The 20493-nt window shown below is 44.9% G+C and overlaps 1 protein-coding gene across 2 annotated transcripts; it reads right to left on the bottom strand.

Annotated features, from left to right (window-relative positions):
- Positions 1 to 820: 820 nt before the first annotated feature.
- CYP24A1 (cytochrome P450 family 24 subfamily A member 1) lies at positions 821 to 20016 on the bottom strand. Of its 2 annotated transcripts, XM_067014197.1 has the most exons (13): positions 19981 to 20016; positions 18314 to 18931; positions 17919 to 18109; positions 16406 to 16499; positions 14460 to 14556; positions 12134 to 12225; positions 11361 to 11472; positions 9753 to 9898; positions 5860 to 6026; positions 5001 to 5079; positions 4338 to 4535; positions 4120 to 4240; positions 821 to 2255 (listed from the first exon to the last, which is right to left on the bottom strand). In XM_067014197.1, the coding sequence occupies exons 2-12, from the start codon at positions 18569 to 18571 to the stop codon at positions 4130 to 4132; spliced, it is 1545 nt and encodes a 514-aa protein (XP_066870298.1). In that variant the 5' UTR covers positions 18572 to 18931; positions 19981 to 20016; the 3' UTR covers positions 821 to 2255; positions 4120 to 4129. The 2 variants fall into 2 exon arrangements, with proteins under 2 accessions (XP_066870298.1, XP_058894945.1); XM_059038962.2 differs by lacking the exon at positions 19981 to 20016 and having other exon boundaries at positions 18314 to 19285.
- Between the last annotated feature and the right edge of the window lie 477 nt (positions 20017 to 20493).

The following is a 20493-nucleotide window of genomic DNA, read 5'->3' as shown; positions in this document are numbered from 1 at the left end:
ACTGACAGAAGCCAGTGTGGCCAGAGTGCAGAGGCCTCCGGTGGCTCGTATGTGCTGGGGCCTGTGGGTGAGTGGGCTGTACTTTACAAGACACCGAAGTCCAGCTTAAGGCATTGGATCTTTATGTGAGAGCAATGGATGCCACAGAAGCAGGGCTGGGACACCGTTGGGCTTGGGTTTTAAAAAGACCGATATGGCCAATGGACAAAGAACAGTCTAGAAGGAAGCAAAATAGAGATCAGTTGGCAGTTTCTGCTGTGGTCCAGAGTGAAGGGGATGGTGGTGCAGATAGAAGTAAACGGAGCAAAAAAAGGAAAATTATTTTGCCATTCAAATGATCATCTTTTGGTAAAACTACTGTAAAATATTATTGTAATGTTATATTGTAAACTAGCCACATGAGAGAATTTTCTAGTGAGACAACGTCTGAATGTTTACCTTTGGTTGTAAGAAATGCAGTGAAGGGGAGGGGCTTCCCTGGTGGCGCAGTGGTTAAGAATCAGCCTGCCAATGCAGGGGACACGGGTTCAAGCCCTGGCCCATGAAGATCCCACATGCTGCAGAGCAACTAAGCCCGTGCACCACAACTGCTGAGTCTGCATGCCACAACTACTGAAGCCCACACACCTAGAGCCTGTACTCTGCGACAAGAAAAGCCACCGCAATGAGAATCCTGTGCACCGCAACAAAGAGTAGCCCCCGCTCGCCCCAACTAGAGAAAGCCCACGCGCAGCAACGAAGACCCAACACAGCTATAAATAAATAAATAACCTAAATAATTTTTTTTAAAAAATGAAATGCAATGAAGGGGAAACATCTCACATATTTGAAAACTTTTATTCTTTTAGAGAATTCAAAGAAGATATACAGATGAAATCTGACAACACGTGCGGATTTATAATTCTAAAAAGAATTTCACAGCAGTGAGAAAGCATATACTTATTTGGTGATGTGCACATATTTGTTCAAAATAAAGATATAAATGTACACTTCTGAAATAGTCTAAATAGGTAACCTAAAAAGGGAAATCTTTATCAAATATACAGAAACATATAGTATGTTTTTAGGAAAAGTAGTAGTAAAAACCTGTGCAAATAAACTATATGTAAACACAATTTTTAAGAGTTTTACAAGTATTGCTTAAATCTATATGCCTTTTCCACTTATGAAACCATATTTTCCCAAGGAGTTCAAGTCACATAACATGGTTTATCTAGTTAATCTATAATGTATACACACTTTACTACTGACCCATCCATAGCTGGGAAAATTAAGGCAGGGAAAGTCACTGAATATTTTTAAGCCATGACTAAACTTTAGAACATTGCCCTAAACTTCTAAATCAAATACCATATATATTTTTTTAAATGATGTAAGTAAATTGCCATTAGAATACACACACACACACACACACAATTTTAAAAGTACTGATCCAGTCCTTAATAGATTAAATAGACTCAATGCCATAACTAAATAATTTCAGGATCCTTTAACACAATGATGCCACAGTAAATCATTAAAGCATTCTTAGACAGGAGGTTTTGACTTCATTAAAGTACTTCTTAACATAGAGGTTTTCTCTAATTTTCCAATAATGTTTCTATTTCAAAACAAGAAAAAAAAAAAAACAGCTTCATAGGGACCTGATAACTTTACCCAACATTTAGTTTGGCTTCTATTATTAAGCAGTATTTCCCCAAATATATTAAATGGAGTTACAACAAATGGGTCATCCATACTACACAGGGCCCCCAATAATCTAGCTATAGTCGGTCTTTCATTGTGAAATGTAAACTTCTGAGAAGTGAAGATTCCAGCAGTGAATCTGGTAAAGCTAGGACAGAAACATTTAGTGACTTTTACCCGACCAACGGGTCAGTGCCCAACTGCCCTATACAAGAGGAAACAGGACGATGGGCCATTCTGTGTCAGTCAGGATGGTGCTGATGTCAGTTATGGGTAAGTGACGTGTGAGCAGGCGGTATACCCTGTAGAGTGCCTGGTATTCCAACAATCTGCTTTCCTGAGCCAGATACCAGCTTAATAAATACCATCAGCTACAGAGACAGTACAGCTTCCAGAACAATTGTACAGAAGAAAGAGTATAAACACCTGGGACTAAATGTTCTTTACATGCTGTTTCATGCTCAGGTTTTTGACGTTTGCTTTCCTGTCATGCAGAAGCCCAAAGCCTCATTCTTGCAAAGGGGTAAAAATTGCTGCTTGTGGTCTTGGTTAAAAAAAAAAAAAAAAATCTGGAAAATAAAGTATACCCCAATTATACATCAGAGCAGTAGAGTTAAACACGAGGAATTATTAGCAAAAAAATAAATGCTAAAAACAGTAGTGCCCTGGGCTCTTGTGTTTCACCAAGAGAACTGTGCACACCGTCCTATCTGAAGACCGGAAGTTTCGCAATTAAGCTAGAATTCCTTCGTTATCCTACTTGATTCAACTCTGTTTGTTGGCATGTTCAGAATCTGACAATTGCCTAATGATACCAGACACGGAGGGAAGAATTCACCGGGCCTCATTCAGAAATTTCATCTGTAATTGCATGTTTCCCGAAATAATCCACCTATCAGCAGATACCCTTAACTTGCAGTTAGCAAATAGCAGCTAGTTCTAGGCAAATTCTAGGTGATGTCGTTGAAAGGGAAGAGTGATCGAGACCGAGTTTTACCACTGACACCTAATTCTATAAAGCTATGTGTCAGAAACGTCATATTTCCACATCTGATAATACTAGAGATTTCTCAGGCTAACTTTTTATCACTTCAGTAGTTGAAAATTCATTTTATTGTGGATTAGGGGGAAATAACTAGACTTAAAAAACGCCATTTCATCAAGGAAATTAGAAATAAGGCTAAAGTATACTATTAGGCCTGTGTTAATTTAAAGGAAATAATTAAGCAGCAATTAAATAGCTGATATATGAATATGGCAAAAATTATGAAGTTGGGATGAGAATACCCACACTGTCAGGAAAGGTAATAAATGGTACGGCGCAGAAAAAGTATTACATTGTATTTAATACAGGCTGGTAAATATCTCCTCTTCTATGCCGGGGTCTGTAAATCAAGACCCTGTGTTCCAATAAGTACTACCACCTCCTTTTACGAATAAAGATTCATTGAAATGTAGTACTGGTAGGCAGAGCCATGGCCCTCAAAGAAAGCTTAGTCCTTAATCCCCAGAACCTGTGAATATATTACCTTGCATTGCAAAGGGAGCGTTGCAGGTGTGATTAAGGTTACGGACCTCGAAATGGGGAGATTATCCTGAATGATATCCTGCCTGAGAGATGCAACAGAAGAAGGATGAGGGAGTTGAAGCCTGGAGGCTAGTTGGCTTTGAAGATGGAGGAAGAGGTCATGAACCAAGGAATGGTGGCCTCTAGGAGCTGAGAATAACACTTAGTTGATGCAAGAAAACAGAAACCTCAGTCTCACAGCCATAAGAAACTAAATTCTGCCAACAACTGAAATGTGTAAGGGAACAGATCCTCCCCTAGAGCTTCCAGAAAGGAACACAGCCCTGCCAAATGACCACTTGATTCTATCCTGGCAAGAGCTGTGTTGAATTTCTGACCTATAGAATGATAAAATAATAAATATGTGCTATTTAATACAAGTTTTAGTAATCTGTAAGTAATTTGTTTTAGTAATTTGTTATGGCAACAATAGAAAACTAATACAAGAGTCACCCCTATTCATTGACCAGTTGTCTCAGGCTGCACTGAGGTGGAGTAAAGTGGATGTGAGAGAGACCTTATGTCCTGCAAAACCTAAAATATTTGCCAACTGGTCCTTTACGGAAAAAGTTTGCCCCTACCCCGATATTCACATGCAAAAACCATGACAAGCAGCTTGCATTTTGGAGCACTTAGCTGATGCTAGGCTCTGGGCTAGGTATTTTGTATTCTTATCATCTTTCTGGATGCATACTATACTGGTCCCCATTTTACAAATGAAAAAAAAAAAAAGTGAAGGCAGAAAGGTTAAGCAACTGTTCAGGGTCACCCAGTGAACCAACAGTGAGCAGGGACTCCAAGCCAAGTATGGTTGACTTCCAAGCTCGGCTCACCTCTTGGCCATTCTCCACACCCCAGATGCTCACCTGAGGCCTCCTATCTCTGGTAGAAAGCGACGGGGAGCTGTCGGCTGGGTACCATGATGCCCAAGTGCAGCATCTCCACAGGCTCCTTGTCCGTGGCCACGATGTCATATTTGCGGACGATCTGGAACACAGAAGCACAAAAAAGCAGAATCACCCCTCTTCTCTTGCCTTGAGGAATAGCCCAGAATACAGCTGCAGAAATCCCATCAGGGTCTTACCCAGCAGACAGCCAAGTGGAGCTGCAGCTCGGCTAATCGGCGACCAATGCACATTCTTTTCCCAATGCCAAATGGAAGATGGGCAAAAGGGTTGATCTTTTTCTTGTCTTGAAGCCATCGTTCAGGTCTAAACTGACTTGAATCTTCAAAATTTTCTTCATTGGACCCCAACACATGGGTATTTAGCATCAATACTGTCTAAAAACACACAGAAACACAGAGGGCTTAAAAAAAACGTTTGAATAGCAAAATTTACAAAAGCCATCACCTTACAAATGTGAAAGTAACCCACAAATGTATAATAATGATGAATGCCAACATGTATTGAGTGCTTGAAATGTGCCAGGTGATACTGGCACAATAAATAGGTCATGAACTTTAAAATTTTACATCACATTCTCACAACAATCCCATGTGGTAGGTTTTATTATTCCCATTTTACAGATGAGAAAACTGAGGCTCACAGAGGTTATGTAACTCACTCAAGGCTATACTTGAATCCAGGTCTGTCTCCATAACCATGATTCCTAATGCTAGACTACACAACACATCAACTATATACTGCAATCTACACATTTCCAAAATGAATGCTCTCCCAGTAGAAACGTTTAGGGAGATCTGATGGATATTTGAAAAGGTACAGACTGTACAAATTCTACTTACTCCTTTGGGTAAAGCATATTCCCCCAGAACCATTGCTTTGTCAAGAGTCCGAGTTGTAAATGGCACACTCGGGGTAAGCCTGAAAAAACAAAATCAGAGATGTCAAAGTGGGCACGGACCAAGTTCTAGCTCAAGGGAATGCAGATTCTGGTTAAATAAATAGTTGCTGCCTGAGTTCTCAAAAAAGGAACACGATCCCAACTCTTTACAAGGAAGTTCTGTCTCTTTCTTCCCAACATTTACACCTCTTGTTTATATTCTTTATCTTACTGTGTTGGTTAAACCCCCAAGTACAAGCCTGGTTAATAGTGTTTGTTCGGTTTCATTCCCCGTACACATTCAAATGTATACATTGACATGCTTCGCCCTCAAGCTTGTTGTTTGTTCTCGGTTTCTCCTAACTACCCTTCATGAAGTTAAAGATATTTCCTCTGGACCCTAAGACATTGTGAGCTTTGTTTTCCAGAAAAAGAATTTTCAAAGAACATTTTATACAGAGGCTCAAAAACAAAGGTGTCTCTATGTCTTATCATATAATAATATGGTTCCTTGCTGAGCTTTCATCTCACATCCTTCCATCGTGCCCCTAATCTTAATTATTGCTTATAGCGTCCAGTAGAGTACTATTACTACTGATTTAAAGGGCAAGACTCTGACTTTCCAAGATTTAATAGAATTTGCCCAAATGATTTAGGAAATGAGTAATAGGAAAGGAATATGGTCCAGAGGCTCTTTTTTTTTTTTTTTTTTGGTAGCTTGGTAAATGTTTATGAATCAACTGTGGGAGGGCACCCCTTATTATCTGTTGGAGAGAACAGCCTTCTGACATATTCATATTGGCATAGGCACGTGTTCTTACCGCATAGATTCTTTCAGACAGGCTTTTAAATATGGCATATTCCTCAAATCCTCTGCCCGTGGCATCTGATTCTCAGGCAGTACACTCTGAATTTCCTTAAGCAGCTTTTGTTGCACGTGGTGATTACGAGATAAATTGTAGAGAATCCACATCAAGCTGTTTGCTGTCTGAAAGCCAAATGGACATACACTTGAGTTTTCTGCAAATAAACTTCCTTAAAACCAATATGAGCTGAACCACAGTTGATGCCTACCACCTTGTCATGAAAACAGTGTGAGTGACGCTTTTTTACATGTCCTTCTTGGCTGTGCTTCAAACAAAAGCCCTGTATGAAAAGTCAGATTTAGTTTATAAAACACATCAATGAATAATAGCTTATTTGCTGAGGGAATCAAGGTAGAATTCTTTAAATAATCAGCTGCATTAGGACGCAAAATATAGTTTGGTACAAAAACTGAACACAAATGAGGGCATGTAGAACTGGCCCAATGAGAGTCGGATGGGCGAGTGCCAGATGGGCGAGTGCCACAGTATCAGTTTCCGGGTTGCGACAGTTTATCTTATGCATATGTTACCACTGAGAGAAACTTGAAGGATTAAGGAATCCTCTCTATTTTTTTTCTTCGAATTGCATGTGAATCTATAATTATCTCGAAATTTGTTAATTGCTTATTATAATTGTTTATATTATTTCTTTATTATATTATTTCTAGTTTATTATAATTATAATTGTTAATTGTTTAATATAGAAATATAAATAAAATATAATAAATATTAAAAATAATATGAAAATTGAGTGGGGAGAGAGGGATGGAGAGCCTAAGAGTGTTGCTAATAAGTCTTTTTAAAAAAATGTTTGCAATGCAAATGCACAAGAAGTTGCATTCCTGGAATTTAAAAGAAAGATTTTTTTTGCCACACCCTCAAAAGTTACCACAAAAATAAAAAGGCATTATCTGTACCCAGGGTTTCAGCCTCAAGGAAAGAGCCCTGGTAGGAGGTGGCCAACACCAAAAGAAGAAATTCTAGCGTCAAGTTGAGTATTTGAAAGAACCAGCTACAATTTCTGACAAAGACTCGTGGCCTTTTAAGTGGCATCCTTTATTTCCTTTCCAAAGGCCACGAGAAGAGAAAAGATATTGGCAGAAACAGCCAGTGCACCTTTTAGCTTCATAATACTCACCACTGGTAGTCTGATGTATTTGTCTTTAGGCCTATTTTTGTCTAATTTAAGCCAAATAGTCCCATAAAAATGGCCATTGTGTCCTCTCTGCAGACATGAAGACGCTTTTGCTAAGGGCTATGTGCCACTCGCATAAAAGGGCCAAGCGCAGGACAATTTGGAGCCAATGGTATTTATTATTTTTGGAAGAAGATGCCTCCAAGTAACCTTCTTCCCGTCAGAGGACTGTCAGCCTCAGCTGCAAATAAACTGTGGGTGTCATTATTACAAGAGTCCAATTTACAAAACAGGAAGAGGGCGTAGCCACCGAATTAGATACACTTTCAAATTTCTCTGATTTTCCAAATGTGACTTTCAGAATAGCCAGGACTAAAAAAAGAAACAGATTGAACCGTATAAGTGGGTCCCTTACCACAAGTACCAAAGAGTGTTTCCAAAAGGCAGATAACTGTAGCTTTCACCAAAGCCCTGTAAGACAGCCCTGGCCTTTTAGGATAACTGCAGGAGCTGAATGGAGGGGAAGTAGCCCGGGAAACCTCATGGGTGCAAAGTATCCCGGCTTGACCTCCACGGAGGAGACACATCTCATTGCTGGCCTTGCTGCTTCCACTCTCTTCTCTGCTAGGTCCATTCTCCACCCACCAGCCAGAGCCCACTTTACAAAACATCAATCTGATTAATTTCCTCCCTTGTTTAAAACACTCCAAGAGATTTCCATCGCAGGTGCAGTAAATCCAAATGCCTCACAAAGGCTCCTGGTTAACAGGGCCCATCGTCTTCTCCCCCGTCAACTCTGACCACATGTGCTGTTTCCTCTGCTTGCGGTGGTCTTCCACCAGCTCTTCCCTTGGCTGGCTCCTTCTCGTTATTCCAGTGTCAGCTCCAGGATGACATCTCAGACGACCTCCCCTACCTCTCTATGACTTCACCCTGATGGCTTCCTCCAGGTCCTGGATCACTATCTGAAGTGATCCTATTTCATTAGTTATTTACATGTCTATCATCTGTGCCCCAAGACCACTTAAGTTCCATGAGGGGAACTGGTTCATCGCGGTCTCTCAAGTACCCGAAACAGTGCCTGGCACACAGCAGACACTCCATAATTCCTGAATTCTTTCATTTATTGAACAAGTATTTGTTGAGCACCTACTATGTGCCAACTTCTATTTCACACCCTAGGAATAGCAGGGACAAAATCAAGTCATCACTGTCATGGAGCTCACATTCCAGCTGAAAAAAAAAAAAAAAAGAATAATGGGTTAAGCTTTATTTCCATCACTCTAAGGAACCTCTCGGGGTTAGGGATTTAACAGAAAAATGAGTTGACATAAGTCCCCGCTTTAAAAAAAAATTTATTTATTTATTTATTTTTATTTTTGGCTGTGTTGGGTCTTCGTTTCTGCGCGAGGGCTCTCTCTAGTTGCGGCGAGCGGGGGCCGCTCTTCATCGCGGTGGATGGGCCTCTCACTGTCGTGGCCTCTCTTGTTGCGGAGCACAGGCTCCAGACGCGCAGGCTCAGTAGTTGTGGCTCACGGGCCCAGTTGCTCCGCGGCATGTGGGATCCTCCCGGACCAGGGCACAAAACCACTGGCAGGCAGATTCTCAACCACTGCGCCACCAGGGAAGTCCAAGTCCCCACTTTTTTTTTTTTTTTTTTTTTTTTTTTCGGTACCCAGGCCTCTCACTGTTGCGGCCTCTCCCGTTGCGGAGCACAGGCTCCGGACGCGCAGGCGCAGCGGCCATGGCTCATGGGCCCAGCCGCTCCGCGGCTAGTGGGATCTTCCCGGACCGGGGCACGAACCCGCGTCCCCCGCATTGGAAGGCGGACTCTCAACCACTGCGCCACCAGGGAAGGGAAGCCCCCAAGTCTCCACTTTTGACAGCCTTCTGGAGCATGAGGAGAAATGAGAACCTTGCTATTCCCTGATGTAGAAAACCCTACTTTTTGTTCAGACCAGAAACACTACAGAAAGGGGGAAACATGGAACAGAAATGACCTGGTATACATTTTTCTTAGAGATGATACATGTATGAGGTGTTGGGACTGTGAGGAATATTAGTATCATCAGTGCAGTGATAGCTCAAAAAGTGAACCAAAGATGATGAAACCCACCTGAATACTTGTCAGTATTTATGTTTGGAGTTTGGCTGTATTGTGTACCCACTAGGAGTATCAACCATATTGGGGACAGAATTTTGGTATTTAAAATTAGCTGTTTCCTTTAAATTGAAATCAAGTGTTTCCCAAACTCCCCCTGTTGACAATTTTAAGCAGAAAAAAATATTATTGGAATTGCAGAGAGTATTCCAATGTTTTTAGACTAAATAACATCCACAGTTAGGCACTTTGAGGTAACATGCACAGCCTCAAATATATCCAGTTTTTAAAAACCTAGATTATCTACCTTGCTGTGGTGTAGGATTTTACTGCTTCTTAATTCCTGTCGCGTTTTGCATATTTGTCGTGGCACTTATACCCTGAACCAGATTTCTGTCTCTAAAGCACATGAATTTTTCTATCATACGTTTAAGCACAAAGGCTGTGCTCTGGGTCTCCTGCACACTTCTAGTATGAGAATTTTTATGTCTGCTAAGCTAATGCTCAGTTAATCCTTATGGAATAGGTGAGTTGAATGACTACGTAAAATTCATCATGGAAAAGACTTTACAGCCCGTTGATTTAGCAAACTAAAACCGGGCCCACCCTTACCGTTTCCACCGCAGCCAGCTGGAGCTCCGTCACAGCCGCATACAATTCCTTCTTTGAAAGCTGATTGTGGTGATAAATATCGCTAATGAAATCCATGCTGGGCTGCTCAGAATATTTCTCTAACCGGTTGTCGACACAAGATTTGACTGTTGGAGAAGAGAAAAAGGGAGAGGCAATCCACTGAAAATTAGGAGGAAAAGAGTGAAATGGAACCCAGGATCAAATTCTCCTTGCAACATCTAAAGGGTCTTTGCAGGCAATCTGACAATTTGTTAGATAAGCTAATACTGCCTTGTTGTTAAGTCAGCAAGCACTGACCAATGCCCACAGGAGCAGGGCTTTTCAAATATTAACGTGTACAAGAATCCCCCGGGGAATCTTCTTAAAATGCAGATTCTGATTCTACAGTCTGGGGTGGGCCTGGAAGTCTGATTTCTAACAAGCTACCAAGGGATGCTGTTGCTGGATCTGCAGTCACATTTTGAGTAGGAAGAGGTTAGAGCTTGGGAGAGAGAGGTCATCATGAGACAGAGGTGGCATTTGGGTCCGTTCTCAGAATCAGAACTTGGTCCCATATCCAAGCATCTAGCAGATATGGTCACTGATACAGGCACAGTGGGATTTGGCTCCCAAATCCTGGCCTCAGAGGAGAGGAGAACCCCTCCCCCATTGTTATCAAACATAAACACACACATACACACACACATGCAGTGCCCATGCATGCTGACAATAACGGTGATGTTTGTGAAGTACATTCTAGGCATGTACCTCCCTCACGTCAATCCATCATACAAGCCACCACCATAATAATAATCATGGTGATGATGGTAAAAAGGATGACAATAAATGGCACAGCGGTTAGAGTTGGATCTTCTGCCTGGTTTCAGCCCTGGTTTTGCCATTACCTAGCATGCGATCTTGATAAAGTTACTTCATTTTGTGTCTCAGTTCTATCACTCAGGCCTAACAGAAAACCCTACTTTACAGGGTTTCTGGGAGAATTAAATGAGTGTGTGTGTGTATACTCAGAACAATACTTAGCACCAAATATTCCCTTCATCCTGTAGCAGAAATAGCTCTGATCCATTGAGATATTGGACTATGCCAGGTTTTGGCTTTTTTTTAGGTTTTGCAGAAATTATATTACATATTTTCTTGGCAGGAAACAGTGACAGTTCCCACTAGATCATATGCCAGGTTTTAAGTTATCTATATTAGAACTGAAAACAGTTGTACTGAGGTACATACTACTACTACTACCACTATTAACCCATTTTAGAGGCGAGACAACTGAGGATGAAAAAGAGTGCATTTGGCCAAGCCACCACACCCAATGACAGAGCTGGGACTTGAACCCACGAATCTTTGACTCCAAAGCTCTTGCTTTTAACCACTCCTAGCTCCCAAAGAAGACTACAGAAAACTACCTCCTGCCTTTTCCTAGAATCCATCTGCACCAGGGCAATCCCCAAATTCAAGAGTTTGCAAAGCCCAGAAGAATCCGGAGGAGCAACTCCATCAAAGGATGGGGTGCTGAGGCCAAGATCATCCAGACCTTCCGGCAGCAGCTCCGGAGACAGGGTTGCTGGGCACACGTGGCCACGTTACCCGATTTGAAAATGGTGTCCCAGGCCAGAGTGTGCGCCTGCCAGACCTTGGTGTTGAGGCTCTTGTGCAGCTCGACTGGCGTAACCATCATCCTCCCAAACGTGCTCATCATCTGTGGGAAACACAAAGGGCCTTTTCACCCCCGTTTCTCTTTCTCTCAAAGCCAACTTGCTCTCCTTGAGAGAAGCGTTCTAAACAACTGCACCCTTTGCTCCCCTAAAGGCCGGAATTCCAAGGACGCCTCAGGGCTCTCAGCACCAGTCCCCAGCCCCACCCTCCAGGGACATATGAAAATCATCTTTGGGATGCTTTTCCACTGGATGTGTTTCATAAAAAAATTGATCTTATGACCTAAACATTAAAAAAGAAGAAAGGATACAAATCTCATATCCATTTCCATTTCCAATAATTTCCCAACTTCAGCCATTCCTAAAACCAGTTTCACAGGGTCTACTATCTCTACATACAACCTAAACAATGCCCCAAATTTTAATCTGAAAATTTTCAGACTCTTTGAAGTAGTACTTTAATCAACTGACCTTTAACGGAAATACCTACTTTCACCTTGCCTGACAACAACTGAATGTGCTTTTTTATTATATGTACATATATGCACATTCATTCATGAAAATATGCAACACATATTAAAATGAACACTTAACTACTTTAATAAAATATGTGTGGATGCCACTCTTGGGAAACACTGTGATGCATATTTGTTAGGTTCTGTAAACATTTTATACGGAAAGGTTCTCTACCCAGGAGATGCTTACTGTTTTGATGGCCATGATGAAGTTCAAAGCTTCATCACCTGCATTCTTCTGAAGGAGCCCAAATCTCTTCTCATATAGCACAAGGCAGATGCCTGTTATTTAAAATAATCAACACTGTTACCCATTCACAGCGACACTGGAGTCTATGATTAGCTGGCTACCAAAGGTTCAATTCTGTCTCCCATAAAAATGAGGTCTTTTCGAAGAACAGAGGAAAAGCACATTCTCTGAGAGAAAGGGGCCTGATTACTCTCCTCTCTTTCTAGAATTATTTCTAGGTCCAATGACTCATCCCCTGCAGAATCTCCTGATCAGAAAAGCCACTGTGAAGATGCAGCCATTTTTATACATGAGTGAATCTCTCCTGTAATGTCTTGATTTTCTCAGAGTTTACCCTTGACATCATGTGTAGCAGCCATTGTTAATGCCCTACTCCATACTCATTCTTCCCCATTTCTTCCCCAAGAGAACCCCGATTTTATTTAGGCTGTCAATGTATCAGTCCTCAGGCAATAAGTCAGGATTGACCTAAGACAATTCTGTTCCCTGATTTCCCAGGCTTCCTGTAGCAGCCAAAGCAGTCACATGACCCAGGTCTGGCCAATGAGATTCAAGGGAGACACTTGCTTTCTTGATAAAGGGGAAAGTACGGCTGGTTTAGCTCTTCCCTCTTCTTGTTTTTGCCTAGAATGCAGGGGTGAGGCCAGGAGGGGCAGGAGCCATTCTGCAAGAAGCCAACTAGCTCAGGATGGATGAGAAGGAAGACAGAACAGGCTTGGGTCCCAGGGACATCACTGAGTGCCAGCTGTGGACTGGCTTCCTCAAGACTTCTCATTACGCTGGACAATAGTTTGTCAACCACCATGGTCAGGTTTCCTTTGACTTGCAAAGAAATGCATTTGATACTCCTTAATTTGGGTATTTCCAGTGGACGATCTCCAAAACATACTACTCTTCTTTTCTCCTCTACAATCATTCCCTCTTTCCCTTAACACCTTCTGTGGATTTCTTATTGGCAAGGGGCTTTCTCATGTGCTAAGGTGACAGTCTGTAACTTTATGACGAGGTCTATCTGATGGGGGAGACAGGTCAGGACAAAAGCCTCCGTCCCGGGGCACCCTCTCCAAGCCCTCACATCAGCAGTCAAGAGTGATCCTTCCAGCAAATCGGACCTTGGCACCTTCCTGCCAAAATCACTCTGCTATTGCTCCCGGGACTCTGGGCTCAAAGCCGACGCCCATCCCTGGGTTACAGGATTGACGTGGGCTGCTTCCTCCCATCCTCTTCCCTGGACAGCCTCGTCCCTTGCTGGACATGCTCCAGTCTCTTGGAACCCCGGAACATTCTTCTTTCTCCTCAACACAACACTCTCTGTTCCTTCAGCCTGGAACATTCCATCTTCCTTCACTTTCACCTGGGAAACTCCTGCTCATGCCCCAGGCCTCAACTGAGACGGTACCACCTCTATGAAGCGGCCCTGACCATGCCCAGCTGAGGCAGCCACTAGAAGTCTCCCCCAGCCTTGAACCCCCTCAGTCAAGTGCCCCCCATTCTACTGCAACTGCCTTGTTTCCCTGCCTGCATCTCCACTGGGCAGCGAGCACATCAAGGCGGGGCTTTGCTTTTATTCCCAGCGTGGTCCTTGAAAACAGTGATCATGCTCCCTTCTGTTTGGAACTTTCCACGGCTCAACGTCGGACTCAAAGTAAACGTTCTTGCGGGGACTTTCAGGCCCCGGCTTAATCCTTCTCAGCTCCTCTCTCCCCTCCCCCCATAATCCACTCACACCGGTATCCTCGAAGCTCCCCAAAGACATTGTTCATGCTTTCACCCCAGGACATTTGCACCTCCTGTCTCCACTGTCCCAAGAGGCTTCCCACAGATACCCCGGTGGCTTGCTCCTTGCCTTCCTTTAGGTCTCACCTCAAATGTCTCCTTACCAAGCAGACTTGCCTCACCTAGGAACCTATATTCTTTCTTGACTCCCTTACTCCTTGGCAGAGTATATATTAAAATATATTTACTAGTTGATTGTCACCCCTACTAAAATCTGAGCTCCATGTGAGCAAGGATGTTGCCTGTTTTGTTCACTGCTGTGTCCCTAGTAGAGTGCCTGGCACACAGCAGGTGTTGTATGTTTGCTGAATGACTACATAAACAATCCAGAGGGTAAAGCATCACCTAAATGCCTGAAAGCATTAAGAGGGTTGCTATGGCCTTTCCTACTCAGCAATAGTGTATGATTACAGAAGAGTTGTCCACAGGGCCATGTCTGTCCTCAAAATCACTTGCAAAATCAAATGAACAAGATGTGAAGACAACTTACTTTCAAATGACCATTTGTTCAGCTCGCTGTACAAGTCTTCAATGCAGCCTCGCTCGTCACAGAGCTCACCTATTCTACCTGTAAAATCAGCCAAGACCTTAACAGAAAGAAATCACCAAAGACACATTTCAGTCACTGAAGGAAAACAAAAGTTTCAAGCTCAGTAAGTTAGTTTCAGGTTTTGCTACCTTGTATATTCACCGCCCATAATAATGTTACTCATTCTGAATCATCGCTAATTATATATTCTCCTTGGGAGTTCATCTTCTGCCCCAACACCCTCGTCCTGGGTTATTTCCTGAGCTTTCCCTACAGCCTCCCTGAAGCTTAGGTTTCAGCTTTTGATCTAAATTTAAGAAAAGGAAAACATTTCTTCTAATCAGAATGGAGAATAAACCACAGAGGAATCAGCCCAGTGTCTCTGTGGGGACAACGTCTCAAGGACTCTGGCTGCCCTGAGGTTTGCCACTTCCATAGCTGGGCAGGCAGACGTCTCCTTACTGGTTGGTGTTGTATTAAGCATGTTAAGCTTAGAGCCAGGGAACTGTAAGTTCTGGACGCAGTGCCTTTACTAAATAGCTCTGTCACCTTGGGCAAGTCGTATACGGCCCCTAGAGGCCAGTTTCCACAATCAGGGTTTTAGATGACTAATGCTTTGCATTTAATGAGGCTTGTATAGAACCAGGCACGGTACAAAGTGTATTACCTTAGCTGATCCTCAAATAACCTCATGAGGTAGAAAGTACTGTCATTACTCCCATTTCCTAGGTAACAGATGAGAAAACTGAGGCTTAGAGAGTAGCTAAGGCACTCTCCCTTGGACACATAATAGTGGCTCTGCTGGGGTCTGAAATAGGGTATATGTGACTACAAAATCCACAGGTGCAACTAATGGGCATGTTTAGTTTGTCCACATAGCATATTAAAAAGTACTTTGAATTTGTTACCATCAAAAAATCCAGAGATTTCGTATGAACATATGAATTTTCCGTTAGTCATCAAAAAATAATAATACTTACTAGATCTGGTGACACTGGGTCTACATTTCCATGTGGCAGGCATTTGCCAGAGCTGGGGCAGCTGTCCCCTCTAGAAAGGGCATGCACTATTCCGCTTGCTAAAATCCCTATTGGGCCTGCCTTATACATTTATATTAATCACCTGGCCCCTGGAAGCTTCTGAATTTGCAGTCTTTCACCTATATGATCCTATGTGGGTCCAGTTCAAAATAAATACCCAGAGTGAACAGGAGTAAAAAGAATTCTCTACATGTTTAAATCCTTCACCCTTTGGGGCCCTGCCAGCTAAAGGATAACATCTAAATACCTTAGCGTGGCACAAAAATATTGTAAAGACCTGCCGTCTGCCCAGCATCATTTCAGAGAAAGCTTCACTTCAGCTGCACTAAATGTACTGTTCTCTGAACACACCATCTCATGCCTCCATATTTTCAGCAGGCGATGCTCTCTGCCTGAATGCCTTTTCCCACCTCCTCTGGCTTGCAGACTCCTACTCATCCTAAAAAACCCAGCTCAGCTGTCACTACCTAGGACGTTTATAGTGTTAACTCATTTAATCCTCACAGTAACCTATGGAGTGGGAATTGTTACTCCCAGTTTATAGACTGGGAAGGTGAGCAAGTTAAATGGTACAGTCAGGTTACATAGCTGGTGGGGGTGGGGTGACGTTCAAAACCAAGACTGTAGAATGTCAAAGTCTATGCTTGGAACTGCTCCCTTATCGTAATACTACTTTAAAAGGGAGTGAAGGAGGGAGGAATAGGGTTTTGGAGGAGGAGGATGTGGAGAGGAATGAGGAGAAAAGGAAGGCTCCTGAATCATCCAAATTGCCTGCCTTTTCTTCTGTGCTTTGTAGCTGTGGCTTGAAGCGCCACTAAATCCCTCGAGCCCCAGGAGAACCAGGAAAGCGAACCCCATCCTGCAAACCTCATTGATTTTGTTGTCCAGCTTCATAATTTCCACTGGTTTCATTAGTTTCTTTTGAAAGGCACTCCTGACCCTCTGCCAGTCTTCTCCTTCCCTGGGAGAGAAGCAGGATTATATTTAGAGCAAACGGAAAGGAAAAGAACGAAGAAGCAGAGACACCTCCAGTTCTCTGACTTCATGAACTACATAATCAAAGGAACACAGAATCGTGCCAAGAAACAGGCAGAGAATCATTGGTACTGGAATATTCGGGGCTGGTTTGACAATACACGATGAATAACCACTTTTCCCTTGAGCCAAAGATTGCACAGAAAGATCAAGTCCAGATATGTGGGTTCAGAACTTTTTGATGTGCCCTCGCTGGGGTTAAACTGGGAGGCCAGTGGTCTGTTTCCAGCAGTAAGAGTGGGCACGTGAACACCCACTTCACCAGCAACTCAGATCTGTTTGAGGAAAAAAATCTTGTCTTCTTTCAATCTATTGAATTGGGTTGAAAGGCACATTCACAGAACACCTCGAATTTAGAATTTTGCCATTGCCTTCAAATAACAGTCAGATTCACCGGAGCTGTAAAAAGCCTGTTCTCGTCATGAACCCTTTTGCACTTGCTCTATAGATGACCACGCTGCCTGTGATGCATCATACATTAATACCGTTTTTAATCCCAGAAATTAGGGACTTCCCTGGTGGCTCAGAGGTTAAGAATCTGCCTGCCAATGCAGGGGACATGGGTTCGATCCCTAGTCCAAGAAGAGCCTACATGCTGCAGAGCAACTAAGCCCGTGTGCCGCAATTACTGAGCCTGCGCTCTAGAGCCCGTGAGCCCGCTAGCCACACCTAGAAAAAGCCCGAGTGTGCAGCAAGGAAGACCCAATGTAGCCATAAATAAATAAATGAATAAATCCAGTAATTATATATATCCTGAAAAATGCAACTATTAGGCATTATAATTTGGGGGTAAAAAGCTAACGTATTAAATGCTAACAATGTAAAAGCTAAGGAAGCATATCACATTGGAGTATTTCTAAAATGCAACCTCCACACCCCTCCATGCCAGCTTTCCAAGTAGGTCTGTCTCCTAATTCCCGCAGTTTCCTTTACAAAGGAAGGTCATTGTCAAAAGCAAAAGGAGTTAACTTCTGGCGTTTGACCTACGGGTGGGGGAGGGGGTCGCAGAATTTTAAGGGATAATTTTGTTTGTAGAACATGTTTGCCTGGCACGCTAACTTGACAATCTCATTCCACCCAAGAGTCCGAGCATCATAATTCGCGTAACTTTTTTTTGACATTTCTTTGACGGAAAGGCCTGGCCGGCCCAGTTGCCAGAAAGAACACAAGTGTTGCGTACTCAGCCCAGACGTCCCTCCACCCAGTGCACGCAAGAGCCCGTGACGGCAGCAGGTAGGGGCTTCCGTGTTCTCCCTGCATGAGAAGGGCCCAACCCCAGGGAACCCTAATTCCCGTCCCTTCCCAATTTCCAGCCGCCGAACCCCATCCTGCTTCCTGGACTCACAAGATCAGCAGTCCGTAGCCCTCCTCGCGATAGTCGCGATAGGCCTTCCACGGTTTGATCTCCAGCCGCTGGGGGTACGCGCTCTCCGTGCGGTAGAGCGCTTCCAGGAGACACGGCGAGCCCAAGTGCACCGAGTCGAAGGAACCCAACTTCATGCGGAAAATCTTGCCATACTTCTTGTGGTACTCCGCCTGCAGCGGGCCGGGCGGGGTGCGAAGTAAGCGCGCATCCCCTGCAGTCCCAAGAGCGCTTCTCCCGCCTCCTTGCTCCGGGGGACCGCTGCAGCCCGGACACACACCCGAGCGCACCGTGCGCCCGAACCGCGCGCCTCGGGGAGGGTTTGGAGAGCAAGGCGGGGAGCAGAGCGGGAACCGGGGGCGCGACGAGGCAGTTACCAGCGTGTCGTGCTGTTTCTTGAGCCCTCCTTTCCAGAGAATCTCCAGCAGACTGCCCAGCAGTGGCCACTTGGTGGGACCGGGCAGGGCGGCCGCGTCTTGCGCCTCGCCCTGTTCCATCATGGGGCAGAGGGGCACCTCCCGCGGCCGACGGGGCCCGCACGCCGTAGATGTCACGGGTCTGGGGGGCTGCCCCAGGCTGCGCAGCTCCTGTAGGAAGGCGGCAAGGGAGCGGCTCTTGCCGATGGGGGAGCTCATGGCAGCGGGGGAGACCGGGCGTTTGGGAATGTGCGGGGGCTGGGAAGGGCGAGGTTGCTAAAGAGGCGCCGGCGAGAGCTGGGGGCTTGACGATTGTGCGGAAGAGAGGCAAAGAGGGGGAGCAGGTGTGATGGAGGGGGCGGAAGACGGACAGGGAGCAGAAGGGAACTCGGCGAGGATGCTGGAGCTGCGCCGCGCGGCAGCCTCAGGGAGCGGATGCCCGCCGAGCGCTGGCCGCAGGGGCTGGAGGAGCGCGCAGCCGGGAGTTGGGTGGCTCTTGGAAGAGGAAAGGAAAGGACGTGAGTCCGCCTGCTGGTTGCAGGTCTGACTTCCAGCTCTGGAGTAGCGAAGTGGAGGTGTCTAGGAAGGTAGGAGAGATGCTGCTGGCGCTGCGCTTGCCTCCTGTCCCTGTCCATGCTCCATGCCCGGGGACCATGTATTTATGGAGACCGGGCAGGCCCTGGGTGGCCAATGAGCACGCTAAGTGGGGCGGAGTGGGTTACGGCTGGCCAGGCCCGGAGGGACGCGGGACCCGGGTTTGCGGGGGGGGGGCAGTGCATGGAAGTAGCACGGAGTCAGCGAGGTGAGCGAGGGCGCCGCGCCTCGGGTGACCGGAGCGCGGCTCTCCGGGCGGGAACGCCGCGGACTCCACCCTGGAGATAATCCCCCAGGGGAGGCACACCGGAGTTCACCGGGCGTGCGCCGAGCGCGCCTCCCCGCCCTCCCCCGGCGGCCGGGAACTGCAGCGCCGCGCTTGCACAATCGCGCCGCCGCGCTGGCGAGGTCTCCGAGTACCGCCCCGGGGAGGCTGCCGGAGCCCGAGAGCCCGCGCGTTGCCCGAATCCAGTTTTTTTGCCAGCCGGGACGGAGGTGTTTTTGGAGGAAGGTTGGCTTTCTGCACAAGGTGCGGAGGGTTTGAGTCTTAGTGAAAGGCACCCGAAGAGGGGATTTCACCTTAGGGTCTTAACTTGGGCGAGGAGGAGCCGCTGAATTTGGAGTTTTCTCCCTAGCTGCTCCATCTGGTTGTTATGAAGATGTAATGAGTGAGTGCAGGTAAAGCGCCTACAACGTAGTCCCCCGTCAGGACGCCACGTGACGTTGCCATTTTAGCTGGTTATGAAATGAGAGGCAAAAGCAGGGCTTGGGGTTGAGACTGGGCACCTGCCCCCCCCTCCATTTGGACACCGACCACCTTGTGCAAAAGCTAGGCACCTGCACCTTCGAACCGCGGCCCCTACCATCCCCATCCATCCCTACAAAGTCCATCTTAAGCAAGCGCGGGAGGGAACACACACCACACACACACACACACACACCACACACACACACACCACACACACACACACACACACACACACACACTTCCTAGAGTCCTCGTGCCTGGCAAGGGTAGACCTCTCTGTACTAACCGAGGAAGAGAAGTTGGAGATTTTGCTGATTGTTTTGAAGTGGTTCGTATTCTTTCGTTCTGATCCAGTACAAAAACGACCGCCAACCAAGGAGGAGGTGAGGGAAGTTCTGTTTCCTCTGAGGGTTTTCGGTCACGTGACTGCGTCATTTTGACCCTGGTGTCAAATCCTTCTCTCGTAAGTTTACTGTAAACTTTTAGCTGGTTTTTTGAAAACCTTTTGCAGGCCGACTTGAGATTGAACTCCGTCATTTCAGATTTGTCTTGATTAAACGTTAATGACTGTTAATGTTAATAAAAGTAATAGTTATATATTTATATAATTCATACATAATGTATTATATCTATATATACACTATATAGTATATATTCTATTGCATATGCTATAGAATATATACTATATGTAATAGACACTATATCTTATATACCATATGTTACTTAGTGTACAAATATAAAGCTTTCTAGGGCTTATGATAAACCAGGCACTAAGCTAGACATTTTACGTAGAATTTCC

This window comes from Kogia breviceps, chromosome 14 (assembly GCF_026419965.1).
Source record: "Kogia breviceps isolate mKogBre1 chromosome 14, mKogBre1 haplotype 1, whole genome shotgun sequence".
Lineage (NCBI taxonomy): Eukaryota > Metazoa > Chordata > Mammalia > Artiodactyla > Physeteridae > Kogia > Kogia breviceps.
Note: the sequence above shows the minus strand (reverse complement) of the source record. Positions and strands in the feature narration are given on the sequence as shown.

Bases quoted from the DNA above. Each gene is read 5' to 3' on its own strand.
- CYP24A1 (XM_067014197.1), bottom strand. From the start codon at position 18,571: ATGAGCTCCCCCATCGGCAAGAGCCGCTCCCTTGCCGCCTTCCTACAG. The intron at 18,110-18,313 runs GTAACTGCCTCG...GGCCCGCTGCAG, and splicing joins AGAAACAGCACGACACGCTG to GCGGAGTACCACAAGAAGTA. The intron at 16,500-17,918 runs GTGAGTCCAGGA...CTTCTCTCCCAG, and splicing joins GGCTACGGACTGCTGATCTT to GGAAGGAGAAGACTGGCAGA.